The following is a 20,678-nucleotide window of genomic DNA, read 5'->3' as shown; positions in this document are numbered from 1 at the left end:
TTGAAGTTTCATTTGCTGGGCGATCGGGCACGGCAAGCTTGGAGCTTCATGCAGGGTTGCGAGCTGGAACCTCGATAGCTCGCGTAAAGCTGGGAATGATGACGATTGTCGAGGTTCGGCTATGGGTGTGCACGGAGGCAATTTCTGGTACTACACCGAGTAGCCGAGATGGGCCTGGTCCAAATAATGGCCTCGAGAAAGATATAAGAAGGAGACGATGGACGGCCTTGAAGTCGAAATTATCATCAACATCATCATCACAACAATCAGCATCACTCACACAAACAATACAACAATTCATCTTTTCAGTTGAACCAACATCAACAATCAATCATAACAACATCCCATCAATATCAAAATATATAAGCCACAAGACAGTGACTACGCAATTCACTCCTCCGCTTCAAATCTAGCCAAACAATAAGCTTCTCAACTTATTCAAAAGCTCAAGCCACCCTTCATCATGCCTGTCACTGTTCCCATCAACGCTGGTGACCGCTTCGATTTCATCGTCGTCGGTGGAGGCACTGCCGGTAACACTGTTGCCGGCCGTCTCGCTGAGAACCCCAATGTCCGCATCCTCATTGTCGAGGCTGGCGTTGCCAACCCCGAGCAACTCAACGAGGTCATGACCCCCTCCAACGCCATGAACCTTCGAGGCAGCAAGCATGACTGGGCCTACAAGACCACCGTGGTCAAGCGGGACGACTACGAGCGTATCGAGAAGCCCAACACCCGTGGCAAGATCCTCGGCGGTAGCTCCTCGCTCAACTACTTCACTTGGATCCCCGGATGCAAGCCTACCTTTGACATGTGGGCTGAGTACGGTGGCGAGGAGTGGACCTGGGACCCCCTCGTTCCCTATCTTCGAAAGTCTGTCACCTATCACGATGACGAGGGCCTCTACGACCCCTCTCTCGCTAAGATTGGTACCGGCGGCCCCATCAACGTCTCCCACGCGGAGCTCCTCCCTGAAATGGCTCCTTTCCGCGATGCCCTGACCAAGGCTTGGGTCTCCATGGGCGAGCCCCTCACTGAGAACATCTACGATGGTGAGATGATTGGTCTGTACCACTGCGCCGACACCATCTACAAGGGCCGCCGCAACGGTAGCTTCCTGTTCCTCAAGGACAAGCCCAACATCACCGTCCTTACCGAGGCCCAGTCCAAGAAGCTCATCATCGACTACGCCTCCCGCACCTGCAGCGGTGTCACCGTCGTCCTGGGCAATGGCCAGGAGCTCAGCTTCTACGCCGACCGCGAGGTCATCCTCTCCCAGGGTGTCTACGAGTCCCCCAAGCTGCTCATGCTCAGCGGCATCGGCCCTGCCCGCGAGCTGGCCAAGCACAACATTGAGTGCATCGTCGACTCCCGCCACGTCGGCCAGAACCTGATTGACCACCCCGCCGTGCCCTTCGTCCTGCGCGTCAAGGACGAGTTCGGCATGGACAACACCATCCTGCGCAAGAACGAGCTGAACGCGCAGGCCCACGCCGCCTACGCCAAGGACCACTCGGGCCCCGTCGGCTCTGGCTTCCTCGAGATGGTTGGCTTCCCCCGTATCGACAAGTACCTCGCCAAGGATCCCATCTACAGCAAGGCCGTCAAAGATAACGGTGGCAAGGACCCTCTCTGCCCTGATGGCCAACCCCACTTCGAGCTCGACTTCGTGTCCATCTTTGGCAGCGCTTTCCAGTGGCATTATCCCGTGCCCAAGGTTGGCGCCCACACCACCGTCGTCGTCGACCTGGTGCGCCCCATCTCCAAGCCTGGTGAGGTGACCCTCACCAGCGGCAGCTACCTGGACCAGCCCGCCATCAACCTCAACTTCTTCGAGAGCGAGCTCGACATCATCGCCATGCGCGAGGGTATCCGCTTCAGCTACGACCTCCTGACCAAGGGCGAGGGCTTCAAGGACCTCGTTGTCGACGAGTACCCCTGGGACATGCCCCTCGACAACGACGAGGAGATGCGCCGCGTCGTCCTCGACCGATGCCAGACCGCCTTCCACCCTTGTGGCAGTGCTCGTCTGTCCAAGAACATTGAGCAGGGTGTCGTCGACCCGGCCCTCAAGGTCCACGGTGTCAAGAACCTGCGAGTCATTGATGCCTCCATCATGCCTGTCATTCCTGACTGCCGTATCCAGAACTCTGTCTACATGGTTGGCGAGAAGGGTGCCGATATGATCAAGGCTGAGCACAAGGACCTGTACTAAACCAAACTATACATTCCCCATCCCAGAAAAAAAAACTCTTAGCTCACTCACACACACACACAACTATTTGATTTGTACTGAGAGGTTTTTTTCATTTTGGGAAATATGAAGGACAAAGGATAGGATAACACCACACCACACCACTAAATGAGATATCATATCCCTCTAATGTGATGGATGCGATGGATTTCATATTTTGTAGTTTAGTTTGTCAGTTGAAGCGAAGTTAGAAGATTAATTAAGATGATGCATTAAAAAACCTCATTGTTTCCACGCTTAAATCCACTATCGTGAAGCTATCCACTACAAAAGAGTGGCTTTTAGTTGAAATTTTCAGCTGGATTAGTTGAGGGGCTTTGAGGAGAGCAATCAACTAACTCCACACAGAAGGTGCAAAACTAAACAAATAGATCTTTGTTCGTTATGACCGGCAAATGATTCTTTACTACCGGCTATTGAAAAAGGATTGTTTTCATTATAAATTAGATGACTAGTTGATTGTGAAACGAGTTAGATTATATTGGTTCCTAAGGCATGTGGCATCATTCCCCAGTGAAGCGGATATCGAAAGAATCGGGAGTTTGCAAAAAGGCCGGCAGATAACTCTCCAATTGCACCACAGCACGGCAAGTATCCGCCCCATAGTTTGTCATAATTGAATTGCATTATTCAATGTGTATGTGTATGTTCATTTTGTGACCACTGCCTTTCATAAATTCGCCTGCGGGTATCCTAGAGTACGACTTCAGGTGTTGAATAGTCCAATTGCTGTTCACTTCTAGTCTCTACCCCGCTGTCACTATTGACTATCACTGCTATGGTGAACATCCAACTAATAGAAAGAAAGAGAAAGGAGAAAGAGGATTAGTACTGGCCAATGAATGAACAGTAAATAGTATTTAAACAATGTATTAATAGTAAATATTATTAAACGAAACACGATAAATCCAAATATATGATTGCCATCGCATATGATCGACATCCAGTCCATCCTGGTGCATACATACTTGTAAACTTCCTCACGTAATACCACCTAACCTGTAAGCACATTGCAAGACATCATAATCTCGATGTACGACAGGCACATAAAAGTATACAATAATCACATGCCTATTGCGATAAACTTTTGGTGACAGTGTTGTTATTATCCTTGTAGTATATGCATATGTTCATTTTTGGGTTCCCTATTATTTCGGCAAGCCATTCCTCGGCATGCATGTGAAAGGGTTAAGCAAGCCCCTCTAAATCTCTAGATGCTACAAGAAAAATATATTCAACAATAATCCCAACAATTTAATTATAATTACTTAGGAAACCAGAAATTAAGCTTTCATGAGTGCATTATACAGGAGGCTGGTGTTCAATAGTTGCCTAGTTGCTGGAGTGACGCGAAAAGTATCATTTCATTCAAGCTTTTGCCAAGGGCGGAGCTGCGTCTCCCGCTTTTCTCACACAATCTCCAGACCAGACCAACAACAACAAGCCGACGATCTACAACTAACTAGTAATGATTTAGTGACTTGCATGTCATGCAGAAACAATGCACTCAAAAAGAAAATCCACATCCCAGCCCCTTCTTTTCACAAATTCAAATTTCTTCTTCGTCTTCCGAGTCCCCCTTCTTCCTGCATTCTAGTATTAATTAACAACCCACAACAGCAGATCCTTCGTGTCGCTCGGAAGATATCAATCAGCTCAAAAACAAGGGGGCAGCATAACTTCCGTTCTATTTTTATATAAATAAAATAAGTCTCCATGAAATCACATCCGCAATCTGCAGCCAGATCTGCGTCCTCTGTTACACTGCATCAAAATCTCGCACGATAATTTTTGCTTCCAACAGTCGTAGAGAAAAGCATTTTGCCAAACTTTTACTAGCAAAAACCTTCCCCTTGCGCTTATCCCAGGGCTTTTGTGCTCTTCTTCACACAAGAGCCCCCCGTCTGGCCAATAGCCATCCAGAGCACAGCGGTTTAAAAATAAACATTCTTCTTTAGGCGCCCAGCCTGTGACACGGCTGGCGAATCAGACGGTGCTCTCCCCCACCTCATGTGCGTGACAGGGGGGCGGCCCAGAGAGACCAGCGCAGAAAAGTCCATCATCTGTCACATTTTGCGGTTGTGCTGTTGGTTCAGCAGTGAAAATCAATTGCTGCGTTGGCAATAATCTCTTGGCTCTTCTTTGTTTTGGGGGTCACACACATGCTTCTGGCCCCTCCTTCAGCTTGCTTCACTCTGCGATCTGACACCGAAATTTCTTTTCTGTAGTCACAGACCGTTTGTTGAGAGCACAGACAGATGATGCACTCCATCACTCGTTCCGGGGTGAGATTTCGGCAAACTCCACTCCCGCAGCGGGGCCGTCACCAAGCACACATCAGCTTCGAAACTCTCTCTCTCTGCATGGCGCTTCAATCATGCGGAAACTCTCGATACCGGCTGCTGACGGACGACAACACAAAATCCATGTAAACAATTAGCTGGTCCCAGCACCCACCACCTGGGAAACAGGCATGGCATGCTCTGCAGGTCGCAGCAAACGTGAAAGCCATGGGGCAGCACACCTGGCTAGCCTGCGAGCCTTTTACGCGCCGGGCTTAATGCATGGGCCGGCCTAGCGTGCCGTTTCAACATCTCAAAATAACTCTGTCGCGTGGGGAATGCTTGAGGCTCCATAGACGGTTTGGCTTCCGGGGCCCTTCTTCAGGTGACATTGTAGGCCTGTACCTGCTTCTGGGATGTGCCGCGATCTGGAGGGGAAACACGAGGAAAACCGATATAACTTCAGCAGGATCCGCTTTTGACCTTGTTCCCTCCCCTCTCTTTTCTCTTTTCCACGACGTCGGTCCCGGGCGGTGGCGGGCAGCATCATTAACAACAACTCGACTTGCTTTTGTTTGTATGGTTCTGCTCTGTGAAGGGAATGACGAACGACCCAGCGAGCCGGGCTGAGGCAAATCTTGGGGCCATTCTTATTCTCTCTTATTTCCAGCGAGCATTGTCGATTCCCCTTCGTACACACCGTCCTTGATTCATGAGGTATCATGGCGCTCAAGGACAAGATCTCCTCTCCCCTCGAGGCGGGCCCATCCGTCCTCGACGCCCAACATGTCCCCCCTCATCTTGCGCCAGTCCTTGAATATACGTCTAGCCGGCTTGCGAAGAAGGCTGTCCACCTTACGCTCATTATCGTCCGTAGAGACTACCAGCTGCTCAACACAAACACAGTCGCTTCCTCAACGCCTCGGACGCCGGGCACCCCTCGAACGCCTCTATCCCCTCCACTCACCGGCGGCAGCACCAGCAGTAGTCGCCTAGGATTGTCCAGTCCCGTCGTAGCGTTGAAGCATTTCATGCGATCCGCTTCGCAGCACGTCGTTGGATCAGGCCGCTCAGCCCAAAGCCCGAGGAGTGCCGTTCCTCCCATCTCACGCCCCTTCACAACCACCGAGCTGCCGAGTCCCAGGTTTCGATGGCCGCTCTCACCCACCACGCCGTTGTCTCCGCCGCCGATGACGCCGTCCACGGCATCATCGCTGACGACCATTGATAGCAACGGACCGCCAACCCCGACCTGCACGGGGCTTCGTTGCTTCTATTCTGGCGACTTATCCCCGCGAACAGAGAAGATCCTGAAAAGCACTCTCATCAAGGCGGGGAATAAGTTTGGCGTCGGGTAAGCGCAGAACAGGGCTAAAAACAAGAAGAAGTTCATGTATTGACACAAGCAAATGTGCGTCCAGGAGCGGATGGCTTGTACCCTTTACAAGCCCGAGCACCCGTGAGCTTGCAACCCAGCTCTTCCACAGCTCCGTCGTCCAAAACGAGATCCTCTTCTCGTCCGACGGCCTGACCCTGCTGACTCTCGATCGACTGTACAGCATCAAGAGCGCTCTATCAAGCTACTCCAAGACAGGTTCCGCGCTCATGCTGGAAGATGCCGTTGACGAACTGCGCCGCTTTGTCCTGGCCCACAATGGTCGTCGAGTAACCAGATCTGACCTCCTTCGGTCATTCGACTGGCTGAGCGTCAGCAATTCCGCCATCATGGATCTCGATCGCATGTATCAAAGAGCATACGGCGGATATGACCAGATAGGAGGCATCACCGGCATGGCACCGGAAGTAGTGACTCAGCCATTTGTGCTCGATCTGCCGCCGAAAAGCAAATTCGAAGACTGGGAAGACGGAAGCCTCAGTCCTTCGAGCACCATCCTCGACGAGGACATCATAGGGGTCGCCGTGACGGCCGTGTCCTTTGTCAGACCACCAACCCCTCGCAGAATCGGCCCTGCCTTGAAGCTGCAAACCGATTTCTCCGCCAAATCCAAGTATCTGGACCTAGGAGACGAAGTGCCCCGGGAAGACGAAGACTCCGAGGACGAAGCCCATACCGCACGGCCCGTGGACCAAACCGCTGCTGCCATGTGGAATAGCCGGCTGACCATTGACCAGATGCTCAGCCCGAACCAGGACCTGCATTCACCGGCCATAGGACCCATGACTCCCCACGGATACGACGACATTTCCCCCGTAACGCGCGGAGAATGGGGCTTCCTCATGGGCGGAAATGGGCTGCAGATAGGGAAAACGGCAGCGGTAGAAACGTTTTGATGCCTTTTTATGAAGACGTTGTATTGAGTGAATGTGGCACATGATTTTTTATTTTCTCTTCTTTCTTTCTTTCTTTCTTTCAGATTCTTCTTTCCACTTTCTAACTTTCTTTTCAGACATTTTTTTGTTGTTACATTCTATAAGTTTCTACTTTATTCCATCCTGGGAAGCGAGGTGAATTGGCGTTTTTTTTTTTAGGTGGCAAAACGGGAGGGTATATTAGAGAAATTTCGCACATACGCATGAAACAAAATATATACAAATTACGTATGAATGCATCGTTGATACAAGTTCCCAAGTGCATAGATCGTCTTACGCTCATTACCATCCGTAGCGACTCGAAGCTTCTCGTCTGTTGCTTTTGCCCTTTGCGAAGCTCTCTTCCAGAGCGTCACGCTGAGAGGAAGCATTCCGTACCAGCTGTTGCAGGCTGTGCTTGCCGCTGTGTATGGCGCGGACGGGGTTGTGTGTCTGCTGCTCGCCAGCAGCTCTGAGCTCTTCGTTGTGTTGATATTCTCGGTCCATGTTGAAATTGATAACTTTCTTCGCCATCTGCGTATCTCCTCCTCCTCCTCTTCCAAATAATTCCCGTCTCGCTGCCGCAGAAAGATTCAAATCATCGGCCACATTGTCTAATGACTCTGTTCTCGTGTTTATTGAAGCAGCAGCCGTCTGACCATTGTTCGTTTGTTGAGAATAGGCATCAAGGCCATATGGGTTCATAGCCTCGCCAGTTTCAAAGAGGGGCTCGTATGCCCCTCCAACTGCCGTCGCTGTTGGAGCTGCGTCTTCCTCGACGTGCATAGAGAAGAGCGACGTCTTTTTCGGAGCTGGCGCCGGGGCTGGTGCCGGTTCAGGCTTTGCTGATGCTGTTTCCGGGGCTAAAGCTACTGGTTTCGTTGCTGATGCTGTAGAAGCCTGGACTGCCGTACTCTTAATAGGTTTCTTCTTTGTATTCCGAGCAACTGATAGAGGCTTGAACATTAACGGTTTCCCCACGAGTTTGACTTCTTCCGCAGGTTTCATTGTATCTGGTATTGACGGTTCGGCTGGTCGTTTAGGAGGTGGCAAGCTCAGACCGCCCGCCGCACCATCAGCGTCGCTATTGGATTTATTTGAAGGCTCTTCATCGCGGCTGAATCCCTTTTCCGCACTAGTTTTGAGGTTGATGCCCGGTCGACTCGAAGATTTGCTTAGTATCGGCTTCCCAGCATTTTTGGGTGGAGGGAGAAAGGAGCTGAAGCCGGCGAAGAGGCCGCCTCCGCCGGTGCGCGCACGTTTTGCCGGGGGTTCATTGCTATTCTCTGCACTCGCGTCGCTAGAGGAGGAAACCTGAGGGAGGTTGAGGACGATTTTGCCTGGATTCGACCGGTCGACAACTTTCTGGAATGCAGGTTTCTTTGGCGCAGCAGGCTTCGCAACGGGCTGCGGCGCATCGACCTCGGCATCTGAGGAGTCGGACTCGGAGTAATCGACGAGACCCATTATGGAGTAAGAAGTTCGAAATGCGATGACGGATTCGACGTATTGTATGGTCAGGCGACAGGCCAAGCTCTGATGTGATAGTTGTATGTAGGAGCCAAAAAAAAAAAAGAGTGACGATTAAAGACCGTAGCAGCACTCTGACGTGAGCGAGCTACCTAGGCAGGTGGATACAATAGCGCAGGTATTAGCGGTTGATGCGCTAAAGCAGGGGTCCGGCTCTGGTATCTTATCTGTTAGTGCGAGACCCTTTTAATGCTACCCCACGGCAAGCTGCGAGCAACAGCATCATCGTTCTGGCTTTACTTGACTTTGCGCCTCCCTCGAGTCCAACTTTGTGACGAGGAAACATGTGAGCGATTAATGGCATGCCCGCAAATGCCTATTTCAATCCTATGAATACGTTCATCAACTCGAATTAACCCCTACAACCCGCCCGCTTCCTCCAACAAGCCGTCTTCAACATGTCTCTCATTCAGCTGGAAGAGTGAGTTCGCAAGTCCCCTGGGTGACGATATCGCCTGCCGACCTGTTGGCGCATAGGCCATTCGCCCAACTAACGGTGTTTGATTCTTCAGGCTTGTCACATACCAGCTTCGCACTGGCTATCTCAACGAAATCGCCGACGGCGTGGGCGAGCGACTCATCACTGTTAACGACAGCAGCATCAATACCGCGCCATTCAAGTCAGCTGGCTGGCGACCGAACTCGTCACATATAAAGCGGACACACTCTCCGCCGATACCTACGGCAATTGCTTCAGAATATTTCCAGGCGCCGCGGCAGGCAGGTCTGACGCTGGAAGATGGTTACGAAGATGGCGGTCTGCTTACTGGCGGGGGGGCCGACACCATGGGCCCGGGAGCAGCAACCAAGCGGCGCAGGCGCCGAGAGCAGATGGAAGAAGAGGACAGCAGCGACTTTAGCGATGAGAGCGATGACGAGTCTGAACATCGGGCGGCACAGCAGATCAAGTTCGCCAAGATGCCCGTGAGGCACCGCGCCGGATCTTCACCTGGCCAAGCCTCTCACATCCCGCCGATGAATACCTCTCCTCGAGCCCCCAGACGAGGCTCCCAATCATCTCTTAACATCCTACCGGGGCGACCACGACGAGACACCGTGACTAGCAGCGAGGTTTCCTCCGAGAACGAGTTCGACATGCCGGTTGCGTACAGGCATAGGGAGGCTGCGCGAGCGGCGACGAGGGCGATGAGGATGCAGGACAAGATCAACGAAGAGCCCTCACCAGGCGTACAGATCGCGGATCCTTTACATGATGAAGACGAAGACGATTCTGACGAGGCCTCTGATATGTCGGGAGAGTATGTTGCAAGCATTGACGAGGCCTCGATCCTCGACGTTGTGGAGAACAACCCGATGAATGCGCCCATGAATGCGTCGCCTACTCGACAAGTGGTAGGCACACCTCCTAGAAACTTTACCAGAAGACAGTCTACTATTCGAACGTCTCGGGTACATACGTCGCCGTCTGTTTTCGATGCACTACCGCCTCCGCGCCCGATGAGCACTATCCGACCTCTCAGCGTGGTTCAACCCCAAAGTCTACTCTCCGCGGCTATAAAGGCTAAGCGGTACAAATCCAGCGTACCCTTTCAAAAATTTGCGCACCTCAACGGAGAGGGAACGCAAGGGGCTATTTCTATTCGCATCTACGCAGCATTTTCCAACGCTCCTAGCAAGTACTTGGAGGTGGTTATTCGACCCAGAGTGCAGAATGGCCAGGGAGTGGAAAGGGCTGTCACAATAGCTGATCTGATAGGTCTGGGACTGTATCGATACAACGAGGAGAAGAGAGAGCCAGCTATAGCCCCCAAGAAGCGCAATATCAACTGGTATACGCTCAGAATGGTAGAAGAAGGGGGCGAGGTGGATGACGATTTCCCCCCGTTTGACCGGACAAAGCCTCTCACATCGGCAACTACCGTCAACAATGCACATATGCGAGGCGGTGGGCGAGGGCGATCTAATTCAAAAGTCTACGACGAGTTTGCCATCGTTGCCGCTACGGAATCAGAGTATGAGGCGAACCAAAAGCTAACTCCCCAGGAAGACGAGGAGGAGGAAGCACAGCCGTCTCAAGATAGCATCCCGGAGGAGGCAGTATCGCCCAAGGCTGAAACACCTACACCTAAAATGGAAAATGCCAATGGAAATGGCAATATCAATTTCGGCATCTTCTCACCTCCGCAGTCGGATCATCCGCGACCAAATCCCATTTTGAATACAGCGTACCGGCCAAATGTGCTCCTGGCAGATGCTCCCCAGACACGTGCAACGGTGTCCAATGCGATGCGAGGTCAGCAGAAGCTGCTACGGATCTACATTATGTCGTCTGATGTGGCAGCCGGTCAAATGGTGACTCTTGACATCACCACCGACACATATCTGGCAGAAGTACTAGATCAAGTATGCCGCAAGAGAAACCTTGACAAGGCAAATCACGTACTGAAGCTGCCCGGGTCTGGAGCGCTGGTAATGCTGGACCGGCCAGTATCATCGATAGGAAATGTGACGGATCTAGAACTATACCGACGTCGGTTTGCGACGGATGGCCCGCTAGCCACAACGGGCTCTCTGGGAACCTCGTCACCGAAGATGGTAGCAATGCTAGAAGGGCCCCAGCCACCGCGAAAGGGCCACAAGAAGGCGTATACACCCGGCTCTCATCCACTGGCACGCGAGGTCATCCAGCCCGATGAGCTCCCGAGCGCCAACTACAAGCGGTACACGGTGTGGCGCAAGCAGCCAATGCGAATAGTGGGCATGAGCGAGCGAGTCTTGGTGATTGATGGCGAGTATATCCACATTGTGCCGGCTTCCGGAGGCAAGGCCATGCAGGAGGGTGGAGGCAAGACGACGACGGTGCACTTCAGCAACGTGATCGGGTGCAAGGTGCCTCGAAAGCACCCCACCAACGTCAAGGTGAGTAGCAACAGCATTCTTTTAAGCTTTCTCTCTTTTATCTTCTTCTTTTCTTGAGTTTCAGCTACATGCCTTGCCATGACAGCCTCCCCGCATAGTGGAGTTGTGTTGTTGCGGGTGGCGGGCTCAGCTTCGTTGTCACGTTTTATTTTCTCTGTATTCATTTTGGATCTGAATTGCCGGATGAGGCTAACACTGGGACTATTTAAAAATAGCTTGTCGTTTACAAAGCCACGGAGAGCAAACGCTACGATTTTGAGGCTCGGGGGGCTGACGAAGCTGCTGAGATAGTGGCAGAGCTGAAGAAGGGCATTTCACCTTACAGAGAGGTTTGAGCTTGCGTGTACTTGGAAGTGGGGAGCGGGCGCTGGAATTGAGTTTGGAGGCGGGCTGTGAAGAAGACATACGCAGCCAATCATTATTTTGCCCTTTTTGGTTTTTTATTTTTTTTTTTTTACAATTGTGTGTATGAATAGCCCTGATTTTCTTTTTTTTTTTTTTCTTATTACGAGTCAGATGCCCGAACGAGGCAAAATGTACACGCGTTCCGTGATGAATTAAGCGTTATCTTGAAAGTGACGACGTGTGGCTGAGGCTGCATGCCGGAGACTTGTGACACGATGGAGATGCTAGCAGCGCACCCAGCCGCTGTGGAGCAGCCTAACAAGGACCGGAGGTTTTTTCTAGGGCCTGCAACGGTAGGTACATTTGCTGTAGGTACCGGATAGTATACCTTTATTACGTACGACAGGGGACGCCATCTGATGACATCTGGGGTTGTCGATCCTAGGAATAAGTCCGAGGTGATGCAGTTCAACTCTGGGCGTAATGGTACCAGCTCTATATTATTGCAGGTGGTTAGAATGAAAAACAAATGTGATGTTGAGATTGACGAAGGCCGTTTGATCGCCAAAGCTAGGGCTGGTTATTTTAATAGGAAGGATTAATACCCATTCTGCCTAAAGTATGGAGCAGATGCGCTTAATATTGAGATTGGCTACGGCGGAAATTATGGTCCCATTTAGGAAATCATAGCTTGCCTGTTGCATGTTGACGTTTTTACACTCAACGCTGGCTATTCTTGACCGTCCAGCTATATGGAACTAAATAGTAGCCCAATCTCCTGCTTATTCGTATCCTTTTCCCTCCATAACCAGCAAGTAATGTTGCCTTGGCGAGCTCCTGCATAGAAGAGGGACATGTCTGACGTGTTCAGCGCTGAAGGCTTCACGCAGGCGTCATTATTACTACAGGCATTCCTAAGCAGGGGGCCGAGCAACGGCAAGGCGAAACCCGAACTGGCGTTGCAACGGAATGACAACAGCATGATATCGGAGACAGCCGGCTAGGAAGGGCCGCAGTGTCTCGGCAAAGTCTCCGAGGCGGCGATGAGAAGCGGACTTGGGCATCATAGCGGCCGAGGAAAAAAAAAAAAAAAAAACCCCTAGGCAGAGGTGGTTGGTTGGTTGGTTGGATATCCTCATGTTTCTATGACGCCAAGGTTGCGCACGAGCGGTGAGCACGGATGTGCTTGTAGCACTGCAAAAAAGGGAGATTGATGTAGCAATCGTGCGCCATTATTCTCATTGGATTCCGTGGCTGGGAGGGGAGACAGAATGTCTTGGTTTTGGATACGGCATCTTGATCCTGCCCCTAGCCATGCACATGGACGCAATGACGGAACATGAGACGTGTATCTTGCAAATGCTTGTGGTGGTACAACTGCATGATTGAGGCGTTGGCTCACTCGGCCCCCTTTTATTATCCAAGACTGGTGCAACAAGGTGTATCGTCACCATGATAATCTGCCTTGCCTTTATCTCCAGAGACGAAATTACTGGTCATTCTATTCCATGACCACTTTTATTTCGCCTTCTATCGGCTTTCTTCTTTGTTATTATGTTAACATTATCATTTTAGAAGAAAGAAGAAGTGTTAGATGCCGACTTGGCTCTCAAATTCGGCCCAACTGTTTGGACAAGCAGTAACACAAACATAGAATATACCCCGTATATGTATGTAATCAGACGCGGAGGAGTGTCTCATGGGTCGTTGAGCTTGAGCTGTATCACGGACAACAATCGAGACCAAATATAGCACATTCTATTTTATTCTCCAGAGAAGAAGAAGGGGAAATGAATGCGGTTGAGCGGGCTGCGTTGCAACGGGAAGAAGAAACGCCTTTTACCAACACAATGTTACACGCAGATATGCAGAAGAAAGGAGTAGTAATACTGACGTTGGTTTCAGGCATAATAATAAACCAAGCGGTGTTTATAGCATAAGCCCGTTTCCATCAGCCTAGGGACTCGCAGCGGCTACCTTTCCTCCAAAACGCCGGCTCTACAATTATACTAAGCCTTGCATCTCTTTGAATCCGTCATGACGCTTACTCTGCTTGTACAACGCAAACCTCCAAAAGCTGATCTGACCCATCTCCATCCAATCAAACCCAGCCCGCCGGTGGCACCCATGACTTATTCTAAAACAGGCCATGTCCGCTTCTTCACATCTACACGCAGCTTCCAAGCAATACGCTTAGAAGTAGGCTCTCGATCCTCCGTACCACTGCTCCACCAGCCGCCGGGCTTCGATCCTTCTGGGGGAGAGTCGGCCACCACGCCTTTTACGTTTCATTTCTTTTTTATTCCCAAGAAATAAGAAAAAGAACAAGGAATAAAAAAAAAAAAAAAAACCAAGACATAAAAACCAAGACATTAAGCATTTCCCTCCATTTCTTAAAAAGAAAAAAAAAAAGTGGCGGTGGCTGGGCAGTAACACATACTTGCACCGACTCCCTATATTCCAGCCCTGGCCTTCTTCCCTTCTCCCTGGTTTTCTTGGGCGAGGCTTGGCCAGACTTGGCTTTTTTTCTTTTTTTTTTTTCTTTTTTTGGCGGCGTTTCCAACCCCCCTCCCCCTTGTCGAGAATCGGTACTTTGGCGGCATGTACCAGCATTTGGATATTACTGTACCGGCAGGGCGTTTGCTAGCTGCATGTGCCTGTGGCCCACTCCCCTGCTGCTTCGATCTTATTTCCCCATGACTAGTTCGATTCACTGCGAGCCTCTCACGTTGCCCGCAACGTAAACGCAGCTGGCCTTGTACAGCAGGATTCTGGTTGCGTGATAATGCCTGTAGATGCTGCTTTGTCATTCGTGTTATTTTTGTCTTCTCCCCCATCGCATTTTTTTTTTTCTCAAGAAAGCGGTCAAGCAAGGAGCAACAAAACTCGGCGTGTCTTTGGGCATGGCAATCGAACTACCAACCTGGGGCCGACACTAGTGCCCTTTACTTGGGACAGACCTCATCTGCCGCCAGACATGAAGCAGAAAAGGATCGCCGCCTCGCCAATCACAAAAGTCAGACGTCATCGTGGAGGATTCTTTGCCGCCACGCACACGCCGCACTGCTCAGCTACTAAGGCAGAGAGAGGTATGCAGGCAGTAGTAGTCGTAATACATGCTGCTACTTAATCTTGTTCGCTTAATCCTATTGCACTGAACAGCAAGCAAACAAGACAGAAGACGCGCCCCAAATTGACTTGCATGCGCCATGATCCACCAGCCACCACTAGCCAGCCCAGCTAAACACACGCCGAACTAACGACAAGACTAATCTGTCTCATCTTCATGTTTCTCATCCTCCTCCACTAACGGGGTCCAGGCCACCCCTGCCCTGAATCTTGTTAGCCATTTTCATGGGAAAAAATCAGCCCAGACAAGACACCAGTAGACACTGACAAAGATGGGCTGCCTCACGGGGGGGAGACGTAGCACAAACCACCAGCACAGCAGGTGGCTGAGACCGTTTATTTTTTATTTTGGCTATCCTTGGTTGGTTGGGCTTCCCTCGCCGTCTTCTCCTCCACCCGCCGCCCCCGAGTCTTAAAGCCCATATTACCACGGCGACTAAAACAAGATTAAATGTGACACAGCCTTGGCACTCTTCATCTTTCGCTCTCTTGTATAAATTCTTCTCTCTCCCCATTCGTTTTGTGCTTTTCTATTTCACGCTTCCTCTCCACATTTGCCATTCTGCTACTAGCCAGATCTCTCTCATCAACATACTCCCATTTTAATCTATCTGCCACAGCAAACGCAGACAGACCAACCCCGTCTTCTCGACTTTTCCAAATTCCAATCTACCAAAACTTCTCTCTTACACACACACACACACACACACATTCACCATGAAGTTCTCTAGCATTGCCATCTTCGCGGTTGCCGCCCTTGTTCAGGTATGTATCAAATCGGCTTCCATCATTCTACCATCTTACTTCTTTGAACCATACACACACACACACACACACACACACACACACACACACACACACATATATATATATATACTTCCCAACACCACACATCATATAAACCACACAAAACGCTAACATTCTCCAAAAAAAAAACCAGGCCAACCCAGCCCCCTCACCCGCTCCCTCCCCAGCTCCCGTCCCGGCCCCAGGCCTCTTCGGCGACATCTCCACCTTCATCGACGGTGCCGCCAACAAGGTCTCAACCTTCATCGACGGCATCCACTCCAACATTGACGAGGGCAAATCCAAGGGCAGCGCCATCGGCAGCGCCATCAACTCCATCCTCCACACCGAGGCGTCCGATGCCTCCAAGGTCATTGCCAGCCTCACCTCCGAGGCCGGCTCAATCTTCAGCTCCCTCAGCAGCGTCGCTGCCACCGCCACCGGCTCGGCTGCCTCCTCATACAGCAGCGAAATCTCCAAGCTGAGCGCGTCCCTCGCCAGCGCAACCAGCGAGGCCGCCGCCGCCGTCTCCACCAAGGAAAAGGGTGCTGCTGGCCCTGCTCAGACCGGCTACGTGGCCATGGGTGCGCTGATGGGAGGAGCTGCTATCCTCGCTAACATGTAAGCGAGGCTGGTGAATGCTCGCCGTACGTGTTCTTTTATGGAGCCAGATTTTGGCCGAGGGAAATGGATGGATATACGCATTTGTATGTGCATGGTGTAGGGAACACCGTAAAGGAAAGGAGGAAGACAAAAATACCCCCCTAATTCACGAGAGCGTATTGTGACATGCCTTTGTTAAGGGCGCCTTTTAATTATGAAATAACGAGTCTAAGACTATATCAGTCTGTGAATTTAATTCAAATCAAGTCTTGATTTACCTTGGATAAAATAAATCTCCCTTTGAATGCTCCATTCTGTGCCACGCTCTCTAAACGAGAGAGAACACGAGAGCATCTAGCATTCGTTATTGCTCAGTAAATGACCCAACGCCCATAGTCTACAACGGGAATTATCAAGACTTCTTCGTCGTCTGTCCCCAGAGCCTATCCACGATTTGGAAAATCGCCGTCACGTCTTTGATAACATCACCATCGCTCTGCCCACCCAACCTCTGCTGTATCTTATCGGGGTGCCAGCGCACTCGCTCCTCTTTGAGCTTCGCAGCAAACTCCTTCTCTCCAATATCCTCCAGGCTCAGGCCGTATATGAGGAAATCTCGAACTGCCTCCTCATTAACGTCCTTCCGCTGCCCACCCAAGACCGGCCAAGCAATCTTGTCCAGAGTGCCGTCCCAAGCCGACCAAGCCCGCGTATATGTATCCCATCCATCAGCCCAGCGCCGCCTCCGACGTCGTTCTTCAGATCGGCGCAGGCTTCGATCCATTTCTTCTCGCAGCTTGCGATTTTGCCTGTCCTCTTCCTTCTTCCTTTTGCGCTCTTCTTCGCGCCGTGCCCTCTCCTCCAGCAGCCCGGCGTTAGTCTTCTCCCACATCTTCTGCCGAACATACGCTGCGTATTCCTCATCCGTCATTTTCTCAAGGTCGCCTGCCGGCCCGACTTTTTCGTCCGAATAGACATGAATAGGCTGGCCATAGACGCCCTCCCAATAGGCAGCGCCTTCATCGTCCGCCATGGCGTCAAACAGCGATTCGCGGAAAGCGGCCTCTGTGTCAAGCGGCGGAGGGTCATGGGGATTAGGCGGCGTGGGCGAGCGGTGACGTCGTCGGCTATGGCGATCGCGATGGCTGCGGTGACGGTGTCGACGGTGGCCAGATTCATCTTCTTTGCTTCGAGAGCGGTGACGGCGCTTCTCGCCCTTCAGCCTCAGCCGTGATCGCCTCGGCCTCGTCGTATCCATGTTTGCGTCTTCGCCATCACTGCCTGCGGCTGGCTTGACGTCATTTGCGGAAGGGCTTGTTGGCGCGTCCTCCCTTTGGTGCTTCTCTGGCGAGTTGCTCGGGTTGATGGATGAAAGGATATGCCGCCTCTTTGGCGACGGTGGCTCATGGCTCATGGTTGGGGCGCCATAGTCACGGCCAGGCAGAGCTTTGGTTGTCAAAGGTTGAGGCTGAAAGGTGCGGAAACAAACCGGGGCTGGCCAGGCTAGCAGGCCACGGGTGTGTGTGGGGGCACTATAAATAACCTTGCCTTCTGCAGCCTTGGGCTCCCGCTGTCCTGGAGCTTTTCAAATATAGTACAAATACGGAGTAAATAGCAAGGCTATGCCAAACACACACTCAATTTAGATTTTCTGTTTTAAACTAGGTTCAAAATTATTCTGTGATAATATGTACATTGAAGGAAAAGCCTGAACTGATGTGTAGAACGATAACACTCCTTCTCCATGAGTACTGTGATACTCCAAGTTAAAACGTCTTCCTAGCAACTTCTGTAGCATGTAGAGACAAACCAAGCCTGCCAACCTAGTTCTACCTATAGGTGCTATCAATCATATTAGTGGCATCTGATACTGCATGCCTCCTTTATTGGATCAACCGTTCGATTCAGCGGATCATCTTCTGAACCCTCTCACGCATCCGCTTGAAGATGGCCATACTAAAACCTTCCTCCTTGTCTTTCGGTCGATGCTGCTGTACAAAAAGCCATACTGCCAGCATTACAACACAAGATGCGAGAACAATGGGCTGCAGTGTCTTGACGCCCTTTGCTTGTGCAATGGCACCGACGGCAAAGGGCAGAGCAGCTGAGCCAGAGCCTCCAACGGCCGTCGCAAATCCAATGGCGCTGATATGGAGGGAGCGTGGTAAAACTGTAGTCATAAGCACCACTGCCGTGGGATAGATGGGTCCTGTAACGAGGATTAGTATAGGTATGTGAATAGACGTCGTTTTCAAGAAAAGGGCAAGACGAAAGATTGACATACCCAAAATCATGCCCAGCAATGCAGATGCCACTGCGGTAACTACCATGTTAGGGACGAGCCAGAAGACCAACTCTATGACAATAGCTAGCCCGAGATACAAGAGCATAGCCCGAAAGCCGCCCAGCCGGGAGGTGACGAATCCTAGGACAAGTCTTCCTACAGTCATGCCGCCCCAGAATCCAGTAGCAGTGGCGCTACCGGCAAGCGTAGAGGCGTTGCGCACTTTTGTCATGAAGACGACAATCCAACCACCAATGGACACCTCGGTGCCGACGTACAAGAAGATGAAGAGAGAGAAAAACCAAGTGAGCTTGTTCTTGAGAGCTTCCCTCGTTCGTCCTGAGGTAGTGTCTTCGCCAGCCTTCTGGTGAGGATTTTCACTCAGGTATACTGAGCCTGTCTGAGTCCAAAATGTGGTGGTGGATGCACCGAATTCGAGTGCCGAGGCGCTGACCTGTCAAATATTGTTGTTAGTCGTGGACCTTGGCATATCAAAGCAAATCACAGGAAATCATCGTACCATGATGTAATAGAACGTCCACCAACCCCCGTGTCCATGTGAGCTGATACTGGTGGCAATCAGGGGAGCTATCGTTGCTCCCAAAGCGTAGCAGGCCTGCAGGACGCCTGACACCTCATGCGAGTTGGCCATGTTGCCGATCCAGGCGCTCCACGCAGCATCCACGACGCCATTGCCGAAACCAACGAGGATATACATAACAATGAGAACGGGAAATGGCGGATGGAAAGAGATAACTAGATAGGGAATCAGACGGAACGCCGGTGCAATCATGGCTACGCCTCGCTGGCCGAGGCGGACATGCAGGGGACTATTGACAAAGGCCGCCATGGTGTATCCGACGAATGGCGACAGAAAGATGAGCGAGACAACGGTGTAAGTTAGATTGTAATGAGTTTCCAACTATAACCATCTATTAATATTTCCATTCTGTTGTAAACGAACAGGGCGGCGAGCGTCATACCTGAGGAACTAGAGCCTATAGAGACGAAGAGCAATCAGTATCTGTACATGCAGAAACAATGTAACCACCGGGTACTATCAAATTTTTTCACTGCACTTACACCGTACGAGCCATCATTCATTCCCAAAACGAAAAAGGACCAAAAGGTGGAAAAGACACGGTACTTGTTGATAGGAGGCGAGTTCCATTTCACCTTTGCCTCAAAGGCGTCGTCCGGAGGGGTCGAGGCTTCGCGAGTGAGTGCGGGCTCGAGAATGGGAGCATTTTCAAATGAGTTCTTAGAGGCACGACTGCCTTTGAAGGCCGCCTGGGGTGGAAGAATTTCCAATGGAATACCGCCCTCTGTAGTGTGAAGAGTCTCTGTGGCCGTAGATGTCGCCATTGTCGAGACGGGCGGCAGCAGACAGGATTAGATTAGCTGTAGTTGTTAAACGTTGTCTCAGAGACTCAAGGATTCAGCGACGATTCCTCCAGGGCCAAAGCTCATATTAATACTCTGCGATGGCGATGCCAGCTATCTTCTCTTGGCCCCAATTAAGATCAGTTGTTTTGCGATGTGTTGTGTTGCTTTCCCGCAATTACGGTGAATCGGGTATTTAGACTTGTTAGCGCCCTCTCAGGATTACCCCATTCTGCTCACCGGCCAGCAATTACCAAGCAGAGATGACTCCGTTAGCGGCGCCCTCAATGCAATCGAGTTCCCTGAGCTTCGTATTGCAACGTAATAGAGCAAACTTGTCAAGATCAGATTCGCCAGACACAGTCACAAGGGCAGGCCTTAATAAGAAACCCCAGCACGTAATTTTGGCTTTAAGCTACGGACTAGGCAAGGGTGGCTGGCAGATGGAGATCGCAATCGTGCAAACACGCTTATTTGAGCGTGACGATCGGCTTTCATTGGATCGGCTTGTCGATTGACAAGTTAACACGATACATTTGCAGCCAGCTGCCGTGCTGTAAACTGATCAAGTTACATCCAAACATTTATGTAAAGATCATGTGAGGGACGCGGCCCTGTATCTGCCGAGGCTGCAGCGGCATACTGTATCGGGGAGTGTCGGGACGAGGCTGTGCTAGTTTTAAGCTTCTAAGAGTCATCCGTTATTCTGGATCTTGTGGGGTGCACCTCCCACCGCGATCCATCTCTCCCCTGTGGAGCCCCGCCTCTGGCAGTCTGTAAAGCCATGTGAAAGATGGCTGTGGACGGATATACCGAAAAAAAGATGCACGTATTGGAAGGATTCTTGTTTGGGTTTGTAATCTAAAAGAGAAGAAGAACGTGGCAACAACGT

At 51.0% G+C, this 20,678-nt stretch overlaps 7 protein-coding genes across 7 annotated transcripts; 4 read left to right on the top strand and 3 right to left on the bottom strand.

Annotated features, from left to right (window-relative positions):
- Positions 1 to 2: 2 nt before the first annotated feature.
- TrAFT101_010038 (uncharacterized protein) lies at positions 3 to 2,464 on the top strand. The gene has a single exon (XM_024908037.2). It carries the CDS (start codon positions 464 to 466, stop codon positions 2,213 to 2,215), a length of 1,752 nt encoding a protein of 583 aa, XP_024761024.1. The 5' UTR covers positions 3 to 463; the 3' UTR covers positions 2,216 to 2,464.
- Positions 2,465 to 5,258: 2,794 nt separating this feature from the next.
- Positions 5,259 to 6,828, top strand: TrAFT101_010037 (uncharacterized protein; the record flags this gene model as incomplete). The annotated part of the gene is made up of 2 exons (XM_024900006.2): positions 5,259 to 5,890; positions 5,958 to 6,828. 2 exons carry the CDS (start codon positions 5,259 to 5,261, stop codon positions 6,826 to 6,828), a joined length of 1,503 nt encoding a protein of 500 aa, XP_024761025.1.
- Positions 6,829 to 6,895: 67 nt separating this feature from the next.
- TrAFT101_010036 (uncharacterized protein) lies at positions 6,896 to 8,527 on the bottom strand. The gene has a single exon (XM_024899991.2). The coding sequence runs from the start codon at positions 8,311 to 8,313 to the stop codon at positions 7,150 to 7,152; it is 1,164 nt and encodes a 387-aa protein (XP_024761026.2). The 5' UTR covers positions 8,314 to 8,527; the 3' UTR covers positions 6,896 to 7,149.
- Positions 8,528 to 8,774: 247 nt separating this feature from the next.
- TrAFT101_010035 (uncharacterized protein) lies at positions 8,775 to 11,591 on the top strand (the record flags this gene model as incomplete). Its single annotated transcript, XM_024899965.2, has 3 exons — positions 8,775 to 8,797; positions 8,889 to 11,256; positions 11,472 to 11,591. The coding sequence occupies 3 exons, from the start codon at positions 8,775 to 8,777 to the stop codon at positions 11,589 to 11,591; spliced, it is 2,511 nt and encodes an 836-aa protein (XP_024761027.1).
- A 3,856-nt stretch (positions 11,592 to 15,447) lies between these two features.
- Positions 15,448 to 16,141, top strand: TrAFT101_010034 (uncharacterized protein; the record flags this gene model as incomplete). Its single annotated transcript, XM_024905454.2, has 2 exons — positions 15,448 to 15,495; positions 15,671 to 16,141. 2 exons carry the CDS (start codon positions 15,448 to 15,450, stop codon positions 16,139 to 16,141), a joined length of 519 nt encoding a protein of 172 aa, XP_024761030.1.
- TrAFT101_010033 (uncharacterized protein) lies at positions 16,061 to 17,621 on the bottom strand. Its single transcript, XM_066128818.1, has 2 exons — positions 16,398 to 17,621; positions 16,061 to 16,347 (listed from the first exon to the last, which is right to left on the bottom strand). The coding sequence occupies exon 1, from the start codon at positions 17,531 to 17,533 to the stop codon at positions 16,532 to 16,534; it is 1,002 nt and encodes a 333-aa protein (XP_065984943.1). The 5' UTR covers positions 17,534 to 17,621; the 3' UTR covers positions 16,061 to 16,347; positions 16,398 to 16,531.
- A 121-nt stretch (positions 17,622 to 17,742) lies between these two features.
- TrAFT101_010032 (uncharacterized protein) lies at positions 17,743 to 20,271 on the bottom strand. The gene is made up of 5 exons (XM_024901882.2): positions 19,487 to 20,271; positions 19,387 to 19,401; positions 18,924 to 19,325; positions 18,404 to 18,857; positions 17,743 to 18,328 (listed from the first exon to the last, which is right to left on the bottom strand). Exons 1-5 carry the CDS (start codon positions 19,766 to 19,768, stop codon positions 18,024 to 18,026), a joined length of 1,458 nt encoding a protein of 485 aa, XP_024761032.1. The 5' UTR covers positions 19,769 to 20,271; the 3' UTR covers positions 17,743 to 18,023.
- Between the last annotated feature and the right edge of the window lie 407 nt (positions 20,272 to 20,678).

This window comes from Trichoderma asperellum, chromosome 6 (assembly GCF_020647865.1).
Source record: "Trichoderma asperellum chromosome 6, complete sequence".
NCBI classification, from domain to species: domain Eukaryota; kingdom Fungi; phylum Ascomycota; class Sordariomycetes; order Hypocreales; family Hypocreaceae; genus Trichoderma; species Trichoderma asperellum.
This window is presented reverse-complemented; position numbering and strand designations above follow the sequence as displayed.